General features: G+C 42.5%; 1 protein-coding gene and 1 long non-coding RNA gene across 3 annotated transcripts in view; one reads left to right on the top strand and one right to left on the bottom strand.

The window, feature by feature from the left end:
* pax2b (paired box 2b) overlaps nucleotides 1-5,566 on the top strand; it is a 48,940-nt gene extending 43,374 nt beyond the window's left edge. The window contains exons 9-10 of one of the 2 annotated variants that reach the window (XM_067429637.1): nucleotides 1,111-1,197; nucleotides 2,836-5,566. In XM_067429637.1, coding sequence (XP_067285738.1) covers nucleotides 1,111-1,197; nucleotides 2,836-2,954 — 206 coding nt within the window. In that variant the 3' untranslated portion in view covers nucleotides 2,955-5,566. Of the gene's footprint in view, nucleotides 1-1,110; nucleotides 1,198-2,816 lie in introns of both variants that reach the window. The other variant, XM_067429638.1, reaches the window with a different exon arrangement.
* A 12,014-nt stretch (nucleotides 5,567-17,580) lies between these two features.
* LOC137056239 (uncharacterized) lies at nucleotides 17,581-19,403 on the bottom strand. The gene is made up of 3 exons (XR_010900250.1): nucleotides 19,119-19,403; nucleotides 18,766-18,858; nucleotides 17,581-17,819 (listed from the first exon to the last, which is right to left on the bottom strand). It is a non-coding gene; the product is annotated as an uncharacterized lncRNA (long non-coding RNA).
* Between the last annotated feature and the right edge of the window lie 901 nt (nucleotides 19,404-20,304).

The raw sequence follows: 20,304 nt of genomic DNA, 5'->3' as shown, positions 1-20,304 counted from the left end.
AAAGATAATTGCTACTTTTTATTTTGAGTAAAAAGTCAGAATTGCGGGAAGTGAACTCACAATTATGAGAAAGTAAGTCAGAATTGTGAGATAAAAAGTTGCAGTTTCCTTATTTATTTATTTTTTATTATGTGACGTAAACAAACTTTCATCGTTTTCAACACTGATGATAATAATCATAAATGTTTCTTGAGCAGCGAATCTTTGTATTCGGATCATGTGACACTAACACTGGAGTAATGATGCTGAAAATGCAGCTTTGATCACATTAATAAATTATATTTTAATATATATTTACATATGAAAAGTTATTTAAAGCAAAAATGTTGTCGACCAAATGAATGCAGCCTTGGTGAGCAAAATAGACTTCTACAAAACACTATAAAAAAATTCATACCGACCCCAAACTTTCATTAAACTGGAATACAATAGTCTTTTAACTTTTAAACCTACATTTGATGAAAGCTCAAATAGTAAAATATCAGCGCGGCTTACATTTATGAACTGCCCAGACACCAATAGCAATAAATGAAGTCCTGTAGTGTTTACAACAGCCTGCAGACGTTCATAGAAGCAGCATTTCACTGGTGTGTGAACGCAGGAAGCCTTTCACTATTGACCATCAAACCTCAATTGACTAAAGAATTAACTGGTCCAACAGACTTCCAGACGAAAGGCGTTTTGTGATCACTGAGCTCCAACTAATTCGTAAAATGTGGTTCGATCTTGCATTATTTTTAGCAGCAGCAGCTCTCGGCAGACGTGTCCATTACACCTGCTGCTTCAGAGAGAGATTTACTGACAGCTCTCCATGCTCCGCATATAAAAACACCTCTTTATTATCCCATAAACAAGAGAAAACAATGTTGGACCAACACAAAGGCTGTGCCTTTCTTCCTGCTCAAATTCCACAGTAGAATAAGAAACATTGGGAAGGAAAAAAGGGGCATAGTGCACTCATTCATCTGGACACAATGGGGTTTAAGACATTACGATGTGAGTGAGAATATAATTTGACATTTTCTGAACAAGTGTAAGGTTTCATTATAAACTCCCAAAGCAACAGCAAAAGGCGAATTACTTGAAAATGCCTGCATGTTTCCGTTTCAGGGAGCGAATTTTCAGGGAATCCCTACAGCCATCCACAGTACACGACCTACAATGAAGCCTGGAGATTCAGCAACCCAGCAATACTGAGTGAGTCACCAAACATCTGTCTCTGACAACAACCTACCACCGTGAACATAGATACTGTCAAAAGATCAGACTGCACTGTCACATCACAGCACATGGCATATAACAACATAACATATAACGCCTCATACACGACAGATGATATATCATAACATGAAGCATAACATAACACATAACACATGGCAAGACATAACATGACATAACACAACATGGCATGACATATACCATAACATGACAGAATATATGACATAACATAACATGACATGATATAACAGCTCATAACATATAACAAAGCTTAATGCATAACATAACATAACACGTATAATAACATAACACAACAACATAACATGAAATAACATGATGTAACATAACATAACATAACATGATATAACATAACATAACACATAACATACAGCATGATATAACATAGCATAACAAAAGACATGACATAACACATACCATAACATGATATGACAACGTAACGTAACAACATAACACATAGCATAACATAACACGACACAACATAACATGTATCATAACATAGCATAGCACATAAAATGACATAGCACAACACATAACATAACACACAACACAACATAACATAACACATAATAGCCTAACAAGTGACATGACATGACATAACATAACATCATAACACGTAGCATAACATAACATAACACAGCACAACATAAAATGATGTCAACATAACGCATAACAACATAACACGAAGTATAACATGACATAGCACATAAAATGGCATAACATGACACAACATGACATGACATAACATGACATAACACATAATGTAACAACATAACATGGCATGATATACAACACATCACATCACATCTCAAACAACACACAGCATAACATAACATAACATAACATAACATAACATAACATAACATAACATAACATAACATAACATAACATAACATAACATAACATAACATAACATAACATAACATAACATAACACACAACAGTGATAAATAATATACACAGATATTTTTTGGAGCTAATCTGTTGACAGGAGATCCCATATACATTGATCTATAATTGTAGTAATGAACTGGATTCCTGGTTATTTGTTTATTAGAAATTAGTTAAGAGTCCCAGCTGGATCATATTGATTTTCCGGTCTAAATCGACTGAATCTGCCACAGCTTTTCTCATTTGTGATTTTTTTTGTAGTATTATGCAGTGAATATTCACCAATAATCATTGTGTAATTAATGTCAGTGCAGTAACTATTTGCTGTGAATGTTTTAGAGCATTAGATAAATATGTTGAAAGCTTCCAAATAGTAGCTAAAAAACACATGGAATATATTTGTGTTAACAACGCTATACATAAAAACAGCACTTTGTGTGTTGATGACAGTTTGTCATAATCAATTCAGTTTGATTGGGTTATAATTCATGGATCATGCTATAGTTTATGTTATATGGAAAAATAAGATAAAGTTGCAAGTTAGTGCAAACAATGAAGGAAATTAAAAATGTTATAAAATCATAAAAGGACTGGCCTACATGAAATCAATACTGTTCGATGCTTAAAGCAATTATGCAGTCATTTTGATGGTGTATTGAAATGGTACATTCCTTTCTTATTAACTTTCAGGTTCCCCCTATTATTATAGTGCATCCAGAGGCTCCGCCCCACCAACTGCTGCCACTGCCTATGACCGCCACTAGTTACCACGGAAACCAAATTAGGCGGCACACCCATGGACTCGGACTTCATATTCTGCCAGTGTGAGCAGTGCAGCTGATTGGACAGAGTGGTTTCACGCGGTCACATGATGAAGAACAGACCAATCAGGAACGACACTTCAGCCATTCACACAAGCCTCAGCGGGCTTCCACACGAGATGAGGGAAAACTAATAAACATGAACAATAAATGTATATCTCACAGACTGAGGGTAAATATGGTTTCTGAAACGTACAATGGAATTAACCTCTGCTTTTGTAAAACTTTTATATTCTGTCCTCATATTCATCGGTATTCCCACATAAAGTGGTTATTTTCGTTCATTTGGATAGACACTGAAATGAACAGTATGACATATTACAATATAACAAGATAAAACAACACATAACACATGACATGTGCTATTAACATAACACGTAACATAACATGACATAACAACATGTAGCATAAGATGACATAGCACAGCATAAGCTGTTTGATAACATAACACAACATGTAGCATAAGATGACATGAAAACATAACATGACAACATAACACAACATGTAGCATAACATGACATAACGACACAACATAACTCGTAGCATAACACATCACATGACAGCACATAGCATAACACATAACATGACATAACATAACACGACATAACACGACATAACACGTAGCATAACACATCACATTACATAGCACGTAGCATAACATGACATGACACATTACATGATATATCACGTAGCATAACATGACAACATAGCATAACATGACATAACGACACATTACATGATATATCACGTAGCATAACATGACAACATAGCATAACATGACATAACGACACAACTCGTAGCATAACACATAACACGACATAACATGTAGCATAACATATGACACGACACATTACATGATATAACACATAGCATAACATTACAACATAACACAACATGTAGCATAACATGACATAACGACACAACATAACTCGTAGCATAACACATAACACGACATAACATGTAGCATAACATGACATGACACGACACATTACATGATATAACTAGTAGCATAACATGACATGTTATGTAATGAAGACATGACATGACATGACATGACATGACATAACACAACTTAACATAACTTGACATAACAACACAACATAACACCATAACATAACATAACATAACATAACATAACATAACATAACATAACATAACATAACATAACATAACATATAACATAACATAACATAACACATAATACATAACATCATAACACAATGCATAGCATAGTTTGACATAAAAGGACATAACATAACACATAAAACCATAAGAAATAGCATAACATGACATTACATAACATAACACAAAACAACACCATAACACACAGCATGACATGACATGACATGACATGACATGAAACATAACAATAGACACTGAAATGAAAAATGTGACATTACAAATGTAAAGTCATGTTCATATGTAAAAGCATTTCCATTTCAGATGCTGACAGTGTGCTGATAATATACTTCCCATTGTCTATCCGAATGTAAAAAATGTCACACACTTTATTTGTGAATACCTTCAACATGAAGAACACACCTGGAGAATCTCTGAGAAGGAAACACTTCCCATCGCACGGCAGCAGATGGACTGAACAACTCAACACACACAAACTATTACTCCATACCGTATGTACTCAAACTCAGCATGGAAATCAAAGCAGGCAGACTGCTAGCAAACTTCTGTGAGAAACAATCAGATCCGAACATGAAGGAAGAAACGACGAGACAGTACTTCATCAAACGGAGAAAACTGACCTGCTGTCAGTCCTGGAACTACTGAGACCAGATCTGATTAGAAGTGGAAATATTCGAAGATGCATTTTTGTATGTCGTTTTTATAATGACAAGGACTCTACAGTATGCATGGATTCTTTTCATTCATTATGCATTTTTATGTGTTTATCATAGATCAAATTCTCTGGAGGGAGTTGAATTGCGACCACTGGTATGATGGATTTACGGCTGACTCGCAGTCGTTCAGCTCATTTAGCTCCGGCTGTTGAGGAGGTCTGACAGGGTTTCCAGCTGAAATACAGACACAGAAGTGGTTTCGTGAATTCACCCCTCAGTGTTATTTTTTGCACTATGGGTTGTGCTCTTTTTAAACAGTGAACTTACTCTTCTTCAGTCAGGTTGGATGCTCAGTAAGATTCTGAGAACAAACAGACGTACTACTGATCAGATGAAGCACTTAAACCTCCAAATGTGTTTACAGAATAGTCAGCAGCTGTTCAATTAATCAACAGATGGGTTGGTCACTGGTTATCGGCTTTATGATTTACTTTTCAGAACTCAAAAACATTTTGGGATCGTCAAGCTGTTTCAGTAACGCAAAAAAAAAAAAAGACCATTTGCTCAATGCTTTACAACAAGTGCAATTCAGCAGAACATTTTTCATAATCATGTACTGTACATTCCAGTTTTAGTTTCGTTTTCATCTACTACGTTACAGTTGAGAGAATGTACTTTTGCCAAAGACTTTTTGTTGTGTATTTGTTTTATTTACAGTCTGCTGTCGCATTGTACAAACAGTATTATAGAAAAAAAAACATTTTCAATATATGTACAAATCCTATGCAGAGCAAAGAAAAAACTGTTGTATGCATAAACTATAAAACTACTGACATGTTTGTTTTGTTCATTATTTATGTTATTTTGTGAAATAATAATTTTTAAAATAATTTTGTGTGAAATGTCATTTCTGTACTGTAAATACATTCTGATCAAATCTGCTCCGTCTCTCTGGTTTCATTGTCCTTCTCATCTGTAGAGAACTGAAATAACTTACAGTGTGAGACACACAGGAAGACTCTGATATCAAACATGAGCTTCCGAATTAAAGCAACACTATTTACTCTCTGGCCTTACCAAACGCTTCTGCCACCATAGAGAAACCGCAGACAAACCCCGACTGCAGTCAGACAAACCACAGACAAACACTGACTGCAGCCAGACAAACCGCAGACAAACACTGACTGCAGCCAGACAAACCGCAGACAAACACTGACTGCAGTCAGACAAACCGCGGACAAACACTGACTGCAGTCAGACAAACCACAGACAAACACCGACTGCAGTCAGACAAACCTCAGACAAACACCGACTGCAGTCAGACAAACCGCAGACAAACACCGACTGCAGTCAGACAAACCGTGGACAAACACCGACTGCAGTCAGACAAACCGTGGACAAACACCGACTGCAGTCAGACAAACCGCAGACAAACACCGACTGCAGTCAGACAAACCGTGGACAAACACCGACTGCAGTCAGACAAACCGTGGACAAACACCGACTGCAGTCAGACAAACCGCAGACAAACACCGACTGCAGTCAGACAAACCGTGGACAAACACCGACTGCAGTCAGACAAACCGCAGACAAACACCGACTGCAGTCAGACAAACCGTGGACAAACACCGACTGCAGTCAGACAAACCGCAGACAAACACCGACTGCAGTCAGACAAACCGTGGACAAACACCGACTGCAGTCAGACAAACCGCGGACAAACACCGACTGCAGTCAGACAAACCGCAGACAAACACCGACTGCAGCCAGACAAACCACAGACAAACACCGACTGCAGTCAGACAAACCACAGACAAACACAGACTGCAGTCAGACAAACCGCAGACAAACACCGACTGCAGTCAGACAAACCGCGGACAAACACCGACTGCAGTCAGACAAACCGCAGACAAACACCGACTACAGTCAGACAAACCGCAGACAAACACCGACTGCAGTCAGACAAACCGCAGACAAACACCGACTGCAGTCAGACAAACCGCGGACAAACACCGACTGCAGTCAGACAAACCGCAGACAAACACCGACTGCAGTCAGACAAATTGGGGACAAACACCGACTGCAGTCAGACAAACCGCAGACAAACACCGTCTGCAGTCAGACAAACCGTAGACAAACACCGACTGCAGTCAGACAAACCGCAGACAAACACCGACTGCAGTCAAACAAACCGCGGATGTGGCAAGGGGGGCGTGGTTCAGCGAGGTCTGCAGCGGGAGAGAGAGCCGCGGGACAAGCGGTAAGTGAGTGGGTTGGAAGCAGATTAATAACACCTGTCTCTTGTTCTAGTAATGAGCGCGGAGAGGGGATAAAACCTCGGTGGAACCGGAGATCAAGGAGAGAGAGAGATCGGACGGTTGATACGAACGCACAGAGACTGAGATACCGGAAGCCGGAAGTGCCGACCCGGAAGTGATCGAGTGTCTATGAGAATCCACACCGCAGTGTGTGTTGTTGAAGTTTATTACAAGTTTTGAGTTATAATAAAGAAAGTATCAACCGTCCAGCCGACCCCCGTGTCCTCTTCCTTCCTTCCATTATCGAACTTTACTACAGTGGTGCCGAAACCCGGGAAGGAAGTAGGACCGCGCCGCCGCCATGACAACACCAACACCCTCCGCCACGCCGTTTGCGGACATCATCACCTCTCTCGCGGCCCTCCACCAGGAACAACATCAGTCCATGCTGGACCTGCGGGCGGACCAGGAGAGCCGCTTCGAGGCCATCGTCCGCGGCCAGCAAGAGGACCGCGAGAGGTTCCGGAGCTGGATAGACCGGGAGGTTCGCACCGAAGCCGCCGGGCTCGCCAGCGCACCGGTCCACGTGCCCCTACATAAGATGGGGCCACAGGACGATCCCGAGGCCTTCATCGAACTCTTTCAGAAGGCAGCGGAGGCCTGCGGGTGGCCCCGGGCACAGTGGCCGGTGCGCCTCATACCACTGCTCACGGGAGAAGCCCAGGCGGCCGCCCAACAACTGCCGGTGGCGAACCTCCTGGATTATGAAGACCTAAAGAGGGCCATCATCCAGCGGGTCGGCCGGACCCCCGAGCAGCATCGACAGCGGTTCCGCTCGCTGGAGTGGGGTGAGGCCGGTCGGCCCTTCGCGATGGCCCAACAGCTCCGGGACGCGTGCCGCAAATGGCTATTGTCCGGTGGAAGCGACGTGGACCACATCGTCGATCTGGTGGTACTGGAGCAGTTTATCGCTCGGCTCCCCAAGAAGACCGCCGAGTGGGTCCAGTGCCACCGGCCCACGTCGCTGACGACGGCCATCAACCTGGCGGAGGACCATCTGGTGGCGTGCCCGGGGGTCGGCGAGCCCCTACTAACCTCTCCCTCTCTCTCTCCCCCCTCTGTCTCTCCTTCTCGCCCTGTCCCTCTCCCTAGGTCCCGCCCTCCAGGGCCCCCTCGTATTCCCCCCAGAGGCCGGGGTGGAATGGGCCCAGGGCAATACGGGAGTTCGAGGGCCCCGCCCAGGGGGGCGGGGCTGCTGGGGTCGGGCGGGGATAACGGTTCCGGTTCCACCCCCCCTCCGCGCTCATTTTCCAACCCACTCCCCGCCGCAGGGGCGGCGGGCAGGCCTGGGCTGGCCTGCTGGCGGTGCGGCGACCCGGACCATTTTGTGGACCGATGATGGACATCGGGACAATGATCCGGCGGACCACCCCTGATCAAGCAGGAGAGTACCAAATTCCTGTGAGTATCAAGGGGGGTACATATCAGGCCTTGGTGGATTCAGGCTGTAACCAAACCTCGATCCATCAAAGCCTGATGCAACCGGGGGCATTGGATACAAGCCGCATGGTTAAGGTGCGGTGTGTGCACGGGGATGTGGTGGAATATCCGGTTGTCCCAGTCACGATACAGTTTAGGGGAGAAAATCATAGTGTTGAGGTGGCGGTTAGTCCCCACCTCCGGCATCCGCTAATTCTGGGGACAAATTGGCCCGCCTTTCCGGCGTTATTGGGGTCGTTATGCGCGGATGCCGCTTGGGAGAACAAGGCTAGGAACGGGGCGGTGCGAGTGCAGGTTGGCGAGACTGATACGGGGCCCTTGGGAACCGCTTCAGAGGAACCGAGCGGGGTCGAGAGACTGATTCTCTCGGACCGCGATGACTTCCCTCTGGAGCAGTCCCAAGATGAGACTCTAAAACATGCTTTCCAACAGGTCCGCACTATCGACGGTCAGTCCCTCCAACCCGCCTTGCCCGTCACGTATCCTTATTTTGCCATAATTAAGGATAGGTTGTATCGAGTGACCCAAGACGCTCAGACAAAAGTGGATACAACCCAGTTGTTAGTACCGAAGAGCCGCCGGGAAATGCTTTTCCAGGCGGCTCACTCTAACCTGATGGCGGGCCACCTGGGACAGGCGGCCACACTGAATCGTTTAATGACCCGATTTTTTTGGCCAGGCATTCATGACAATGTGCGCAGGTGGTGCGCGTCTTGTCCGGAATGTCAGTTGGTAAACCCACTGGCCGCTCCAAAAGCACCATTGTGCCCCCTACCATTAATGCAGGTCCCCTTCGAAAGAATTGCGATGGACCTCATCGGGCCATTAGAGCGATCCGCACGCGGACATCGTTTTGCGCTAGTTATCGTGGACTACGCAACACGATATCCGGAAGCAGTGGCTCTCCGCAACATCTCTACGAAGAGTGTTGCGGACGCACTGTTTCGTTTAATCTCCCGAGTGGGGATTCCGAAGGAAATCCTCACTGATCAAGGCACGGCGTTTATGTCACGCACGTTAAGCGAATTGTACGGATTATTGGGCATTAAATCCATTCGAACAAGCGTCTATCACCCACAAACAGACGGCTTGGTCGAACGATTTAATCGCACTCTTAAATCCATGATCCGTAAATTCGTACAGGAAGACGTCAAAAATTGGGATCGGTGGTTAGAACCCCTCTTATTCGCTGTGCGAGAGGTCCCGCAAGCCTCCACGGGGTTTTCCCCCTTCGAGCTTCTCTACGGACGGCAGCCCCGGGGGGTGCTGGATGTCCTACGAGAAACTTGGGAGGAGGGACCTTCTTTGGCCAAGAACGAAATTCAATATGTGCTGGACTTGCGAACAAAACTCCACACCTTGGGGCGGCTATCTAGGGAGAATTTGTTGCAAGCCCAGGACCGCCAAAGCCGGTCGTATAACAGGGGTACGAGACTACGCAAATTCACACCGGGAGAGAAAGTGCTCGTATTACTCCCTACATCGAGCTCTAAATTAATGTCGAAGTGGCAGGGGCCGTTTGAGGTCGCACGACAGGTTGGAGACCTCGATTATTAAGTGATACGGTCCGATAGGAACGGGGCACGTCAAATATACCACCTCAATCTCCTTAAGAAATGGAATGAGGTGGAATCAGTGTTGTTGGCGATGGTGATCGGGGGAGAGGATGATCTCGGGCCAGAGGCGAGCATCAAAGCACAATCGGTCGCACTGGCCCCTGGGGGAGATCACCTCTCACCGTCCCAACTCACTGATCTCTCAAAACTACAGGCGGAGTTCGCCGACGTGTTTTCGCCCCTACCGGGACGTACCAACTTAATTCAGCACCATATCGAGACCGAGCCGGGCGTGGTAGTTCGCAGCCGGCCGTATCGCTTACCTGAACACAAGAAAAAGGTAGTTCAGGAAGAATTAGGGGCAATGCTCGATATGGGAGTAATAGAGGAGTCCAACAGTGACTGGGCGAGCCCGATCGTTTTGGTCCCTAAAACCGACGGCTCGGTCAGGTTCTGTGTGGACTACCGCAAGGTGAACGCAGTGTCGAAATTCGACGCGTATCCAATGCCGCGGGTTGACGAGTTGCTTGATCGGCTGGGCACGGCTCGATTTTATTCGACATTGGACTTAACGAAGGGCTATTGGCAGATCCCCTTGTCTCCATTGTCCAAAGAAAAGACAGCTTTCACCACGCCGTTTGGATTGCACCAATTCGTCACGCTTCCCTTCGGCTTGTTCGGGGCACCCGCTACCTTTCAGCGCCTCATGGACCGGATTTTGCGTCCCCATGCCGCATATGCTGCTGCCTACCTGGACGATATCGTGATTTACAGTCACGATTGGCAGCGGCATATGCAGCATGTCAGGGCGGTCCTGAGGTCGCTGAGGGGAGCAGGGCTCACGGCCAATCCGAAGAAGTGTGCAATTGGGCGGGTGGAGGTAAGGTATCTGGGCTTCCACTTGGGTCATGGGCAGGTGCGTCCCCAAATTGATAAGACCGCCGCAATTGCAACCTGTCCGAGACCCAAGACCAAAAAGGAGGTAAGGCAGTTCTTGGGGCTGGCGGGATATTATAGACGGTTTATACCAAATTATTCGGACCTCACCAGCCCTCTGACTGACCTTACTAAAAAGGGGCTACCAGATACGGTCCAATGGACGGAGCCGTGCCAGCAGGCTTTTACCCAGGTGAAGGCTGCTCTATGTGGCGGGCCGCTGTTACACTCCCCTGACTTTTCTCTCCCTTTTCTGTTGCAGACTGACGCGTCGGACAGGGGGCTGGGCGCAGTCCTGGCCCAGGAGGTGGAGGGGGGAGAGCGGCCGGTGCTGTACATTAGCCGTAAGCTCTCGAAGAGAGAGGCTAAGTACAGCACCATCGAAAAGGAGTGCCTTGCCATCAGGTGGGCCGTTCTCACCCTCCGCTACTACCTTCTGGGGCGGGAGTTCACCCTCTGTTCGGACCACGCTCCTCTCCAATGGCTCCACCGCATGAAGGATACCAATGCGCGGATCACCCGTTGGTATCTAGCTCTTCAGCCTTTTAAGTTCCAGGTGGTCCACAGGCCGGGTGCTCAGATGGCTGTGGCCGATTTCCTCTCCAGAAATGGGGGGGGGGGGGGGGCTGCAGGCCGGACGGCTCCCCGGCCTGAGTCGGGCGGTGGGGGTATGTGGCAAGGGGGGCGTGGTTCAGCGAGGTCTGCAGCGGGAGAGAGAGCCGCGGGACAAGCGGTAAGTGAGTGGGTTGGAAGCAGATTAATAACACCTGTCTCTTGTTCTAGTAATGAGCGCGGAGAGGGGATAAAACCTCGGTGGAACCGGAGATCAAGGAGAGAGAGAGATCGGACGGTTGATACGAACGCACAGAGACTGAGATACCGGAAGCCGGAAGTGCCGACCCGGAAGTGATCGAGTGTCTATGAGAATCCACACCGCAGTGTGTGTTGTTGAAGTTTATTACAAGTTTTGAGTTATAATAAAGAAAGTATCAACCGTCCAGCCGACCCCCGTGTCCTCTTCCTTCCTTCCATTATCGAACTTTACTACAGCGGACAAACACCGACTGCAGTCAGACAAACCACAGACAAACACAGACTGCAGTCAGACAAACCGCAGACAAACACCGACTGCAGTCAGACAAACCGCAGACAAACACCGACTGCAGTCAGACAAACCGCGGACAAACACCGACTGCAGTCAGACAAACCGCAGACAAACACCGACTGCAGTCAGACAAACCGCGGACAAACACCGACTGCAGTCAGACAATTAATGCTTATTGTAGCTTTTCTCATTTCACTTTATTAAACAACGAATTTGCTGTTGACCGTTGATGATCCAATTCTATTGTACTAATAAGCAAAAATAACTTCAGATAAACATCACATTTGTGTTAATTTTTTTGGTTTGGTTTTAAGTAAGAGTGTAGAACTTTCTTCTCCTGTGTCCTATTCTTTAAGGGGCGCCCTCTACTGTTCCTTCAGCCTGAGGCTTATTCATTTCACTTTGGTGTGAAAGGGCCTTTGAATTTGCCAAAAATAGAATTTTTGATTAGTTGTTATTAAAAAGAGACCAGCCCAGCCCCGCTGAGAACAAGTAACACAAAAGTAACGATGCATAAACATAATTAGTTACTTTTTTATGGAGTAATGCAATATTTGCATGAAATTGTATGGCTTTCCGAGTTTTCATTGTTATACGGTAGGGAGTGCCATTACACCTCCTGAAAGAATACTCAATCTCCTGCTCAAAACACAGGCAAAGATGAAGCAGAAACAAGCAATATCAAATGTAATCATATACAATCATCAACATTAAACAGCACATATTACTCCACATCCACATCCACATTAAAAATGTGGACTCAGGATGAGCTACAGGACTGTGAAGCTAAAGGACTCGATCTACTCCATCTGAGTTTGATCATTGCTTGGTCTTTGACAAAAACCTGATTTTTGCTTAAAATGTTTTTGTTGTTGTTTACGTACCCACAATCATGTGTTGATAAAAAAGAATCCATGAAGCTAGAATACAACTTTTATAATTATTTTATAAACTTCTATAAATTAATTATAAATTTTATAAACTATAAGGGTCTGTTATTTCTTTTGATATATTGCAAGTTCAGATATTCCGACAAAAAAAAAAAAAAAAAAAAAAAAAAAAAAGTGGGTTCATGAAACTTCTGTGAAAATGCTAGCGCTGGCTAGTAATATTTTTTCAAAAGCACTGACAGGGAGAGAGTTAAAAGTATCTTTCCCCAACACTGTTGTCAACTATGATAATGTGCAAATACAGAACTAGCCGTGTGTAATCTGTAAATAAAATTTACCATTAATTCACTTTCAAATCTCTTTCAGAAGCATTTCTGACGCTCTCCTGAGAACGGTCCCCCGAGGCTTCACAAACACCTCGCTGCTTAATGGACTGAATTCTGTTTTGTTTATTCACAAAAAAAGTAATTAGGGAATTTAAAGATGAACTTCTTTAAGGGCGCGAGAGATCACAATGTGGCTGGGAAGAGCGCCAGAGATTGTTTTCTTTATGATTTGGATCACTGAGCATATAAAATGTATAACCTTCTCCAGGCCCTGAAAAGCTGAAGTATTATTTCGAGAAATAGGGATGAATTCAATTAGCGCAGACCTCACAAAAAGATGGAGGCAGGAATTCTCACACATGGAGGATCTTTTTTTTTTCTTTTTTTTTGTGGAAATTAGTTTCTTCCATTTCCTAATCCTGCAGGCGTATGGAGAATTGTTTTGAGCTTCATTATTGATTATGAATAAAGGAAAAAAAGAGATTGACTGAGGTAAGTTCATTTTACTTGAACAGAATCACTAGCCCTAGGAGAGATGTTTTATTTGTCAACAAAATATGACCGGTAAACTACTTCATCTTTTGTGAAGCGTCTTATAGAATATGGATGAGATCCATACAATATGGAAATTGTTTTTGATTTCAACTTATTATTGTTGTCAAATGTTTTTTTTTAATCATTTTAAAATCCTAATAAATGAGTATGCATCTCCCTCAAACTGTTTAAGAAGCGCCCAGGTTACCATGGTAAATGTGTTTATCTGAAGTTAACTTTGCAGTTTCATCTCTTCAGCTGTTCATCTCTCCTCTCCCTTGTGTAGCATCTCACACGGCCGTTCTGTCAGCCTCTATAACTGTCGTATATGTTTGTCATTCAGGCCTTGTTAGGAGAAGAAAAAAACACTGTTGACTCCTTCCCTCCCTGAGCGGAGAATTCCCTGTGGTAAAATTATTCCATTTAGATGGAAACTTTTTGTCACTCCTGTCTAAATTGGCATTTCTGGCTCTTTCACTGAAACCAGTAAACTGTGAACCTGGATGCAGCTGTCAATCAAACGGAGCGTTACTTCAGCGTGCCAGATGACGGCGATACGGAGAGAGGTGTGAGCTGATTGGCTCTCATCAGAACGGCAAAAAAAGCACCTGCCACTGTCAGAGCTTTTCAAATATTGCAACACACACACACACACACACACACACACACACACACACACACACACACACACACACACACACACACACACACACACACACACACACACACACACACACACACACACACACACACACACACATCATAGACTGTTTGACAGCTGCCTTGTGATTACTATAGCCTATTCATCTTGTTTTGCAACACGGAAGTAAGATATTTTCTTTGAATGTGTGAGACTTTCAATTCATGTCCCACTCTCTTTACCTTGTTTAGCATTGCAGAAGTAACCCAGACAGCAAAATGTATTTGGGCCAGATTTGGGCCAGGTCTTCATTAGCATTTGGCGCAGGTCCGCTAAACGGACCTGGGCCGGGGTCATCCTTTCCAACGGCCCAATACCGGAACAGGTTGGAATTACGGATCAGAGACAGATCTGGGCCAGAACTGGCCCAGTACAGTTATTAAAGCCATGACGTGTGGTGCGGATCTGGCCCAGATCCGCTACTCATATTTTACATCTGGGGCTCATCTGGCCCTGGTCTGTGATGCATATTTAAGCTATCAGACAAACACGGCCCACACAATTTGTACATTTCAAAATATTTTTATTTTATTTTAAAAAGGCAAAAAGAGAACAGTATGAACAACGGTCAACAACCATCTACGTGAATCCAGATGAAAAAAAAGAAAACACAAAACAATGCCAACCAATATATAATCAAGTGAGAGAAAAAAGATTAATGTTAAGTATTCAAATGACAAAAAAATATATATAATAAATAAATACAAAACCAAGTAAAACCTATTTTGAACACAATATTAATGTGCACACATTTTACAGCACATTTGTTGGGTGCGATCGGGCAAAATGCAAATCAAATTGATGTCAAAAACTAAACGTCAATTTGACATCCACACATTGATGTTTTCTTGACCACCAAAATAATGACACAAAATTAATAATAATACTTTTATTAATCAGTATACATACATACATACATACATACATACATACATACATACATACATACATACATACATTTCATACAATACTGGATTTTGTAAATTCAAATAAAAAAATTGCTTTATTGACATAAATCATACAATATTGCCAGAGCTACACTCTCAGAAAAAAAAAGGTACAGTGCTGTCATTGGCAGTACCCGAAGGTACAAAAGTGAAAAGGTACATCTTTGTACCTTACTCACCCCTATATTAGTAACATAAAAAGGTACATATCGGTACTTTAAGAGCATGTATTAGTAACGTGGTGGCTGTGGTCGGCCAAACCAAAAAAATTTTTTTTTGAATGTGAATGCTGTTTTACGTGGATATTATGACATGAGTGAAGCACAACGCTTTATTTACTAAATAAATAATAGGTACGCAATTAAATGTTACCTCGCAGCCAAGGAAACAACATTCATGTCAAACAGGAGAGGTAAACATTGTGAAGTGAGACAAATTTAAGCTTTGAGTTTTCCAATCTAGTCACCCGATTTCCCGAATAGGCTTACTCTATTTTATTCTACTGGACATGGAATCTCATATTTATTTTCCCAAATCTTAAAGAGATGTAAATTAATTATCTCTTTGGTATAGTCTAAGTATAAATCTAAAGTATAATCTTCAGCATTATGTTTCCTTGGCTGCGAGGTAACATTTAATTGCGAACCTATTATTTATTTAGTAAATAAAGCGTTGTGCTTCACTCATGTCATAATATCCACGTAAAACAGCATTCACATACAAAAAAAATTGTTTAGCTGACCACAGCCGGTGCTACTCAGGCACCGCGGTGGCGCTCTACCGCGGTGGTGCGGTTGTCATGCACATAGACAGTAAAAGAAATGGACAGAGCTATTCCATAGACGTCAACAGCGGAAAATGAGGTCAATTAGAGGCACAAACTTCCCGTCTCTGAGCGTCTCCTCCTGTCTATAAGGTAATTTCTCAACTGTGCCACAGAGTCGCGTTGGTTATGACGCAATCGATTTTTACAAAAACAGCTTCTACGGGCGATAATGTAAGATACAAGGTAATGTAGCCTTTTATGCATTGTCGTGTTTCTTTATAAATAAACAATGGACAAATGGAGTCTTTAAACGCCTCAGATGTAAAGTTATTCACTGTCAAAGTGACTCAAAAATGAATGGGAGTCAATGGGATGCTAACAGCAGGTGATGGCTTGGTTAGCAATGGCCGCCCCTATGGGTGGAACGCTTTCCGAGCGCTAGATTACCCCCTTGGTCATGCATGTTTACTGGCACAGCAAAAAACTGCCACAGCCCTACTTAGGGTACCACCCCAGTGACAGCAATGTACCTTTTTTTCTGACAGTGTAGGAATATAAATAATAGATAGGAACATAAATAATAATACATATATGAACATTAATAATACTGATAATAAAAAAATCTAAATAATAGTGGAAAATATAACAACATAACTCAAATTTAAAGGGATACTTCACCGCTATTTCATATTAAACTGTTATTACCTTAATTAAAACGAGTTGATACATACCTCTCTCGTCTCAGTGTGTGCTCTTAATCTCTCTGACGCGTGGTGACGATCTGATAGCATTTAGCTTAGCCCACTAAGCCCAGTTCATTCACTATTGTACCAAACAGAGATCAAGTAGAAGTTTCCCCTATTTAAATACAGTTACACCAATAGTTGAACGATCAAGTATGAGGACAAAAAATAAAATGTGGCACTTTTCCTTTTCTTTGTGTCACCATACTTGGTCGTTCAACTATTCGTGTTGAACGAAAGAGGTATATATCAACTCATTTTAGTTAAGGGAATAACATAGTTTAATATGAAAAAAGTGAAGTATCCCTTTAAATAAACAGTGTAAAAAATTAGAACATTAAAAAAAAAAAAAAAATTCCATAGGCGTAATAGTTTTCATATCATACAAACCGTATTTTCTATCCCCTTACACTGCCCCTGCCCCTAAACCTAACCATCACAGGAAACATTCTGCATTTTACTTTCTTATAAAAACTCATTCTGTATGATTTATAAGCCTTTTGAAAAGTGAGGACATGGGTAATGTCCTCATATTTCACAAAAACAAGCATACACACACACACACACACACACACACAATATATATTTATCACTGTGGTGTACAATAGGGAAATACGCTGAGGTCAGACACAATACACACATTAAATACAATTTCTGAACAATTTCCTAATCTGAATCTGAACACAGATCAATTGCTGTCTGACCATTTTGGCGTCCCATTCCCTCATTTCTGTTGGGAGCAGCTCGAAGATGGTTCTTCATGAGATGTTTTATATCAGCCTCTGAAGATGCTGGGCCTGACTGCTGTACAGAACCTGAATGAAGATGGAGCATATTTTGTATTACTTGTTTCACATCATTTAAAGTAGAGCATAAATAAGACTTTCATCAACCATCATTTGTAGTAACATAGCAATTCACAAAGTAATTTAACCTCTTTAAAGCTAGTGTTATACTTTCTGTGTGCACAAGGTTATACATGATGTAATGCAAAGCAAAAAACAAAGGCGTAGTTTGATGATGCCAAGTTTAAGAGCAGAACCTTGGGCCATATAGTCTTCATCTCACAGCCGGTGGAAAAGAATCGGGATAGGACTCATTCATGAATGTGATTATTAACATTAATGTAGTAGGAAGCAGAGCAGGTCCAAGTGTTGTGGAGCTTAGCAAGGTTGCTGGAGCGATTGTTAATGAGATGAACAACACACGCCTCGTGAGCGCCGGGACTTTTATCATGACGGGATGGAACACTGTTCTGTGCACCATTTCCGCTTTTCCGGTCATGAGTATGCGCCTCTGTTTATCATATTAGATACATTTGAGTGTGTTTTAAAATTATGTTATTACGTTACTCTATGCATTCACTTGTTCACACTGCTAAGAGTAAAGCGCTTCTGCCGAGGCACAGATATGACGCAATTGACAGGTGACTCCCTCAAACGCTATGCTGAAACGCCACGGGTCCTTGGTTAAAATAGCAATTTTCTCACAATTTACAAATAGTTGGAAACATTTGGGATATTGTAAGAACTCAACTGAACAAAATATATAACACATATATAAATACTACATAGTGCACCTTTAATATTGTTCATACAGTGTCACTTACGTTTGGATGTCAAAGCCTTCTAAAACAAAATAAATAAAACCAATAATTTGAGAAAATAAAAAGAAGATAGATGTATGGTGATATTATAGGTGGAAAATATTGGTAAAACATTATTTTTTACTTGATCAGAGATTATAACTTTATCAGCTCACCTGTGTTTCCTACTTCTCTGTCAGCAGCTTCCTCCAGAAATGTTGTAATCTTGGGATAATTGCTGTAATGTTATAGTGGTTACTTTGTCCCTCCTGAAATCACAGAACATTTGTATATATATTTTAACCAGTTTCACATTCGCATTTTTCGCATTCATCGATTAACAGCGCACACATTTAACTAACATTAAATGAATAAGCCCTAATGACCTATTCAATTTCCAGCAAAACCTTTACAAAACTGTCAAGTTCAACACCTCGGCTCTAATCTACCCATAAATATGTTATTAAAAGAACACATTTTATTAATAAGAGCTTAAGTTACGTTAACTGTTAACGTTAACTTAACTTACCTGCTCTGAAAACAGTTGGGATGCTAACGAACTTTCTCGAAGACAATTAATAACATTACATTTCTATAAAGTAAATATTCAACAGAAGAGTGTCAATTACACGTAAGAAAAGTGTTAGGAAAAGCTGTGTGTATTGTTTGTGTAACTTTAGAGAAAATAAACTCACCTGAAAGCAGTGGGGGAAAAACAACAGAGGGAGTTTTGTAGTTTGTCGGTTGCTGCTGCATCGTATCCATGGCAACTCTGCGACGCTTCAGTGTTTGAAATCTTCTCGACTGTTCAATGCGCACGCACATTAAAACCAAAACACTTCAAGTCACGCAGCATTTACAGACACATCTATAATTAACACATTACATTTTACTGCAAAATGCCACCCCACGTGATAATGGCACTTATTATTTAGGATGTTTTTGTTTTTGTTTTTGCAAACGCAGCTATTTAAAAAAAATTGATTAATGTCAAATATTTTACAAATCCAAAACGGCTCGGAAGGAAACTGTGCCAAATGGATGCATTTTAAGGCCTTAGTCATGAAAAATGTTATAAACTTAAATGAAATAATTACTAAATATTGAGGTCAATTTGATGTCTAAAACATGACGTTGATTTGATGTAAATTAAACGTCAAAAATTTTGTCCTACATATACATAAAACCAATTTAAGTGTGGGATTAACTTCCGATTTTCACCCAGTTAACACTGGAAAAAATTAATTTCCAAACTGAATTTAAAATGGTGCATACAGAATATTGGTCAAGTCTTGACTAATATTTGACGTCAAATTGACGTCAAGGTGCCCGCTGGGTTAAAGGGGACTTTAAATTAGTGATTCCTCTGCGTACCACTAAAGGGAGCCTGAGTACCACTTTTGATTCCCCAAAAAAATAACCAAACGAACAAAAACTTAACGTGAACGCTCTTGCTGGGGTCCGGCCCACACCCGCCGGACGGACTCAATTCAGCTGTGGCGCGTATGGTCTGCGCAGCTGCCCCGGTTCGGCACCCAACCCGCCGAACGGACTCAATTCAGCTGTGGCGCGTATGGTCTGCGCAGCTGCCCCGGATCGGCGCCGCGCCCGCCGGACGGACTGCCATAGTTCAATCTACAGACAGGTCTGGCGCAAAGTTGGTGCAGATCTGCATAGTGAGTGTGACTGCTGCGCGAATCTGCTGATTCGAAAAC

The sequence above is a fragment of the Pseudorasbora parva genome, chromosome 21 (assembly GCF_024679245.1).
Source record: "Pseudorasbora parva isolate DD20220531a chromosome 21, ASM2467924v1, whole genome shotgun sequence".
Taxonomy (NCBI): domain Eukaryota; kingdom Metazoa; phylum Chordata; class Actinopteri; order Cypriniformes; family Gobionidae; genus Pseudorasbora; species Pseudorasbora parva.
This window is presented reverse-complemented; position numbering and strand designations above follow the sequence as displayed.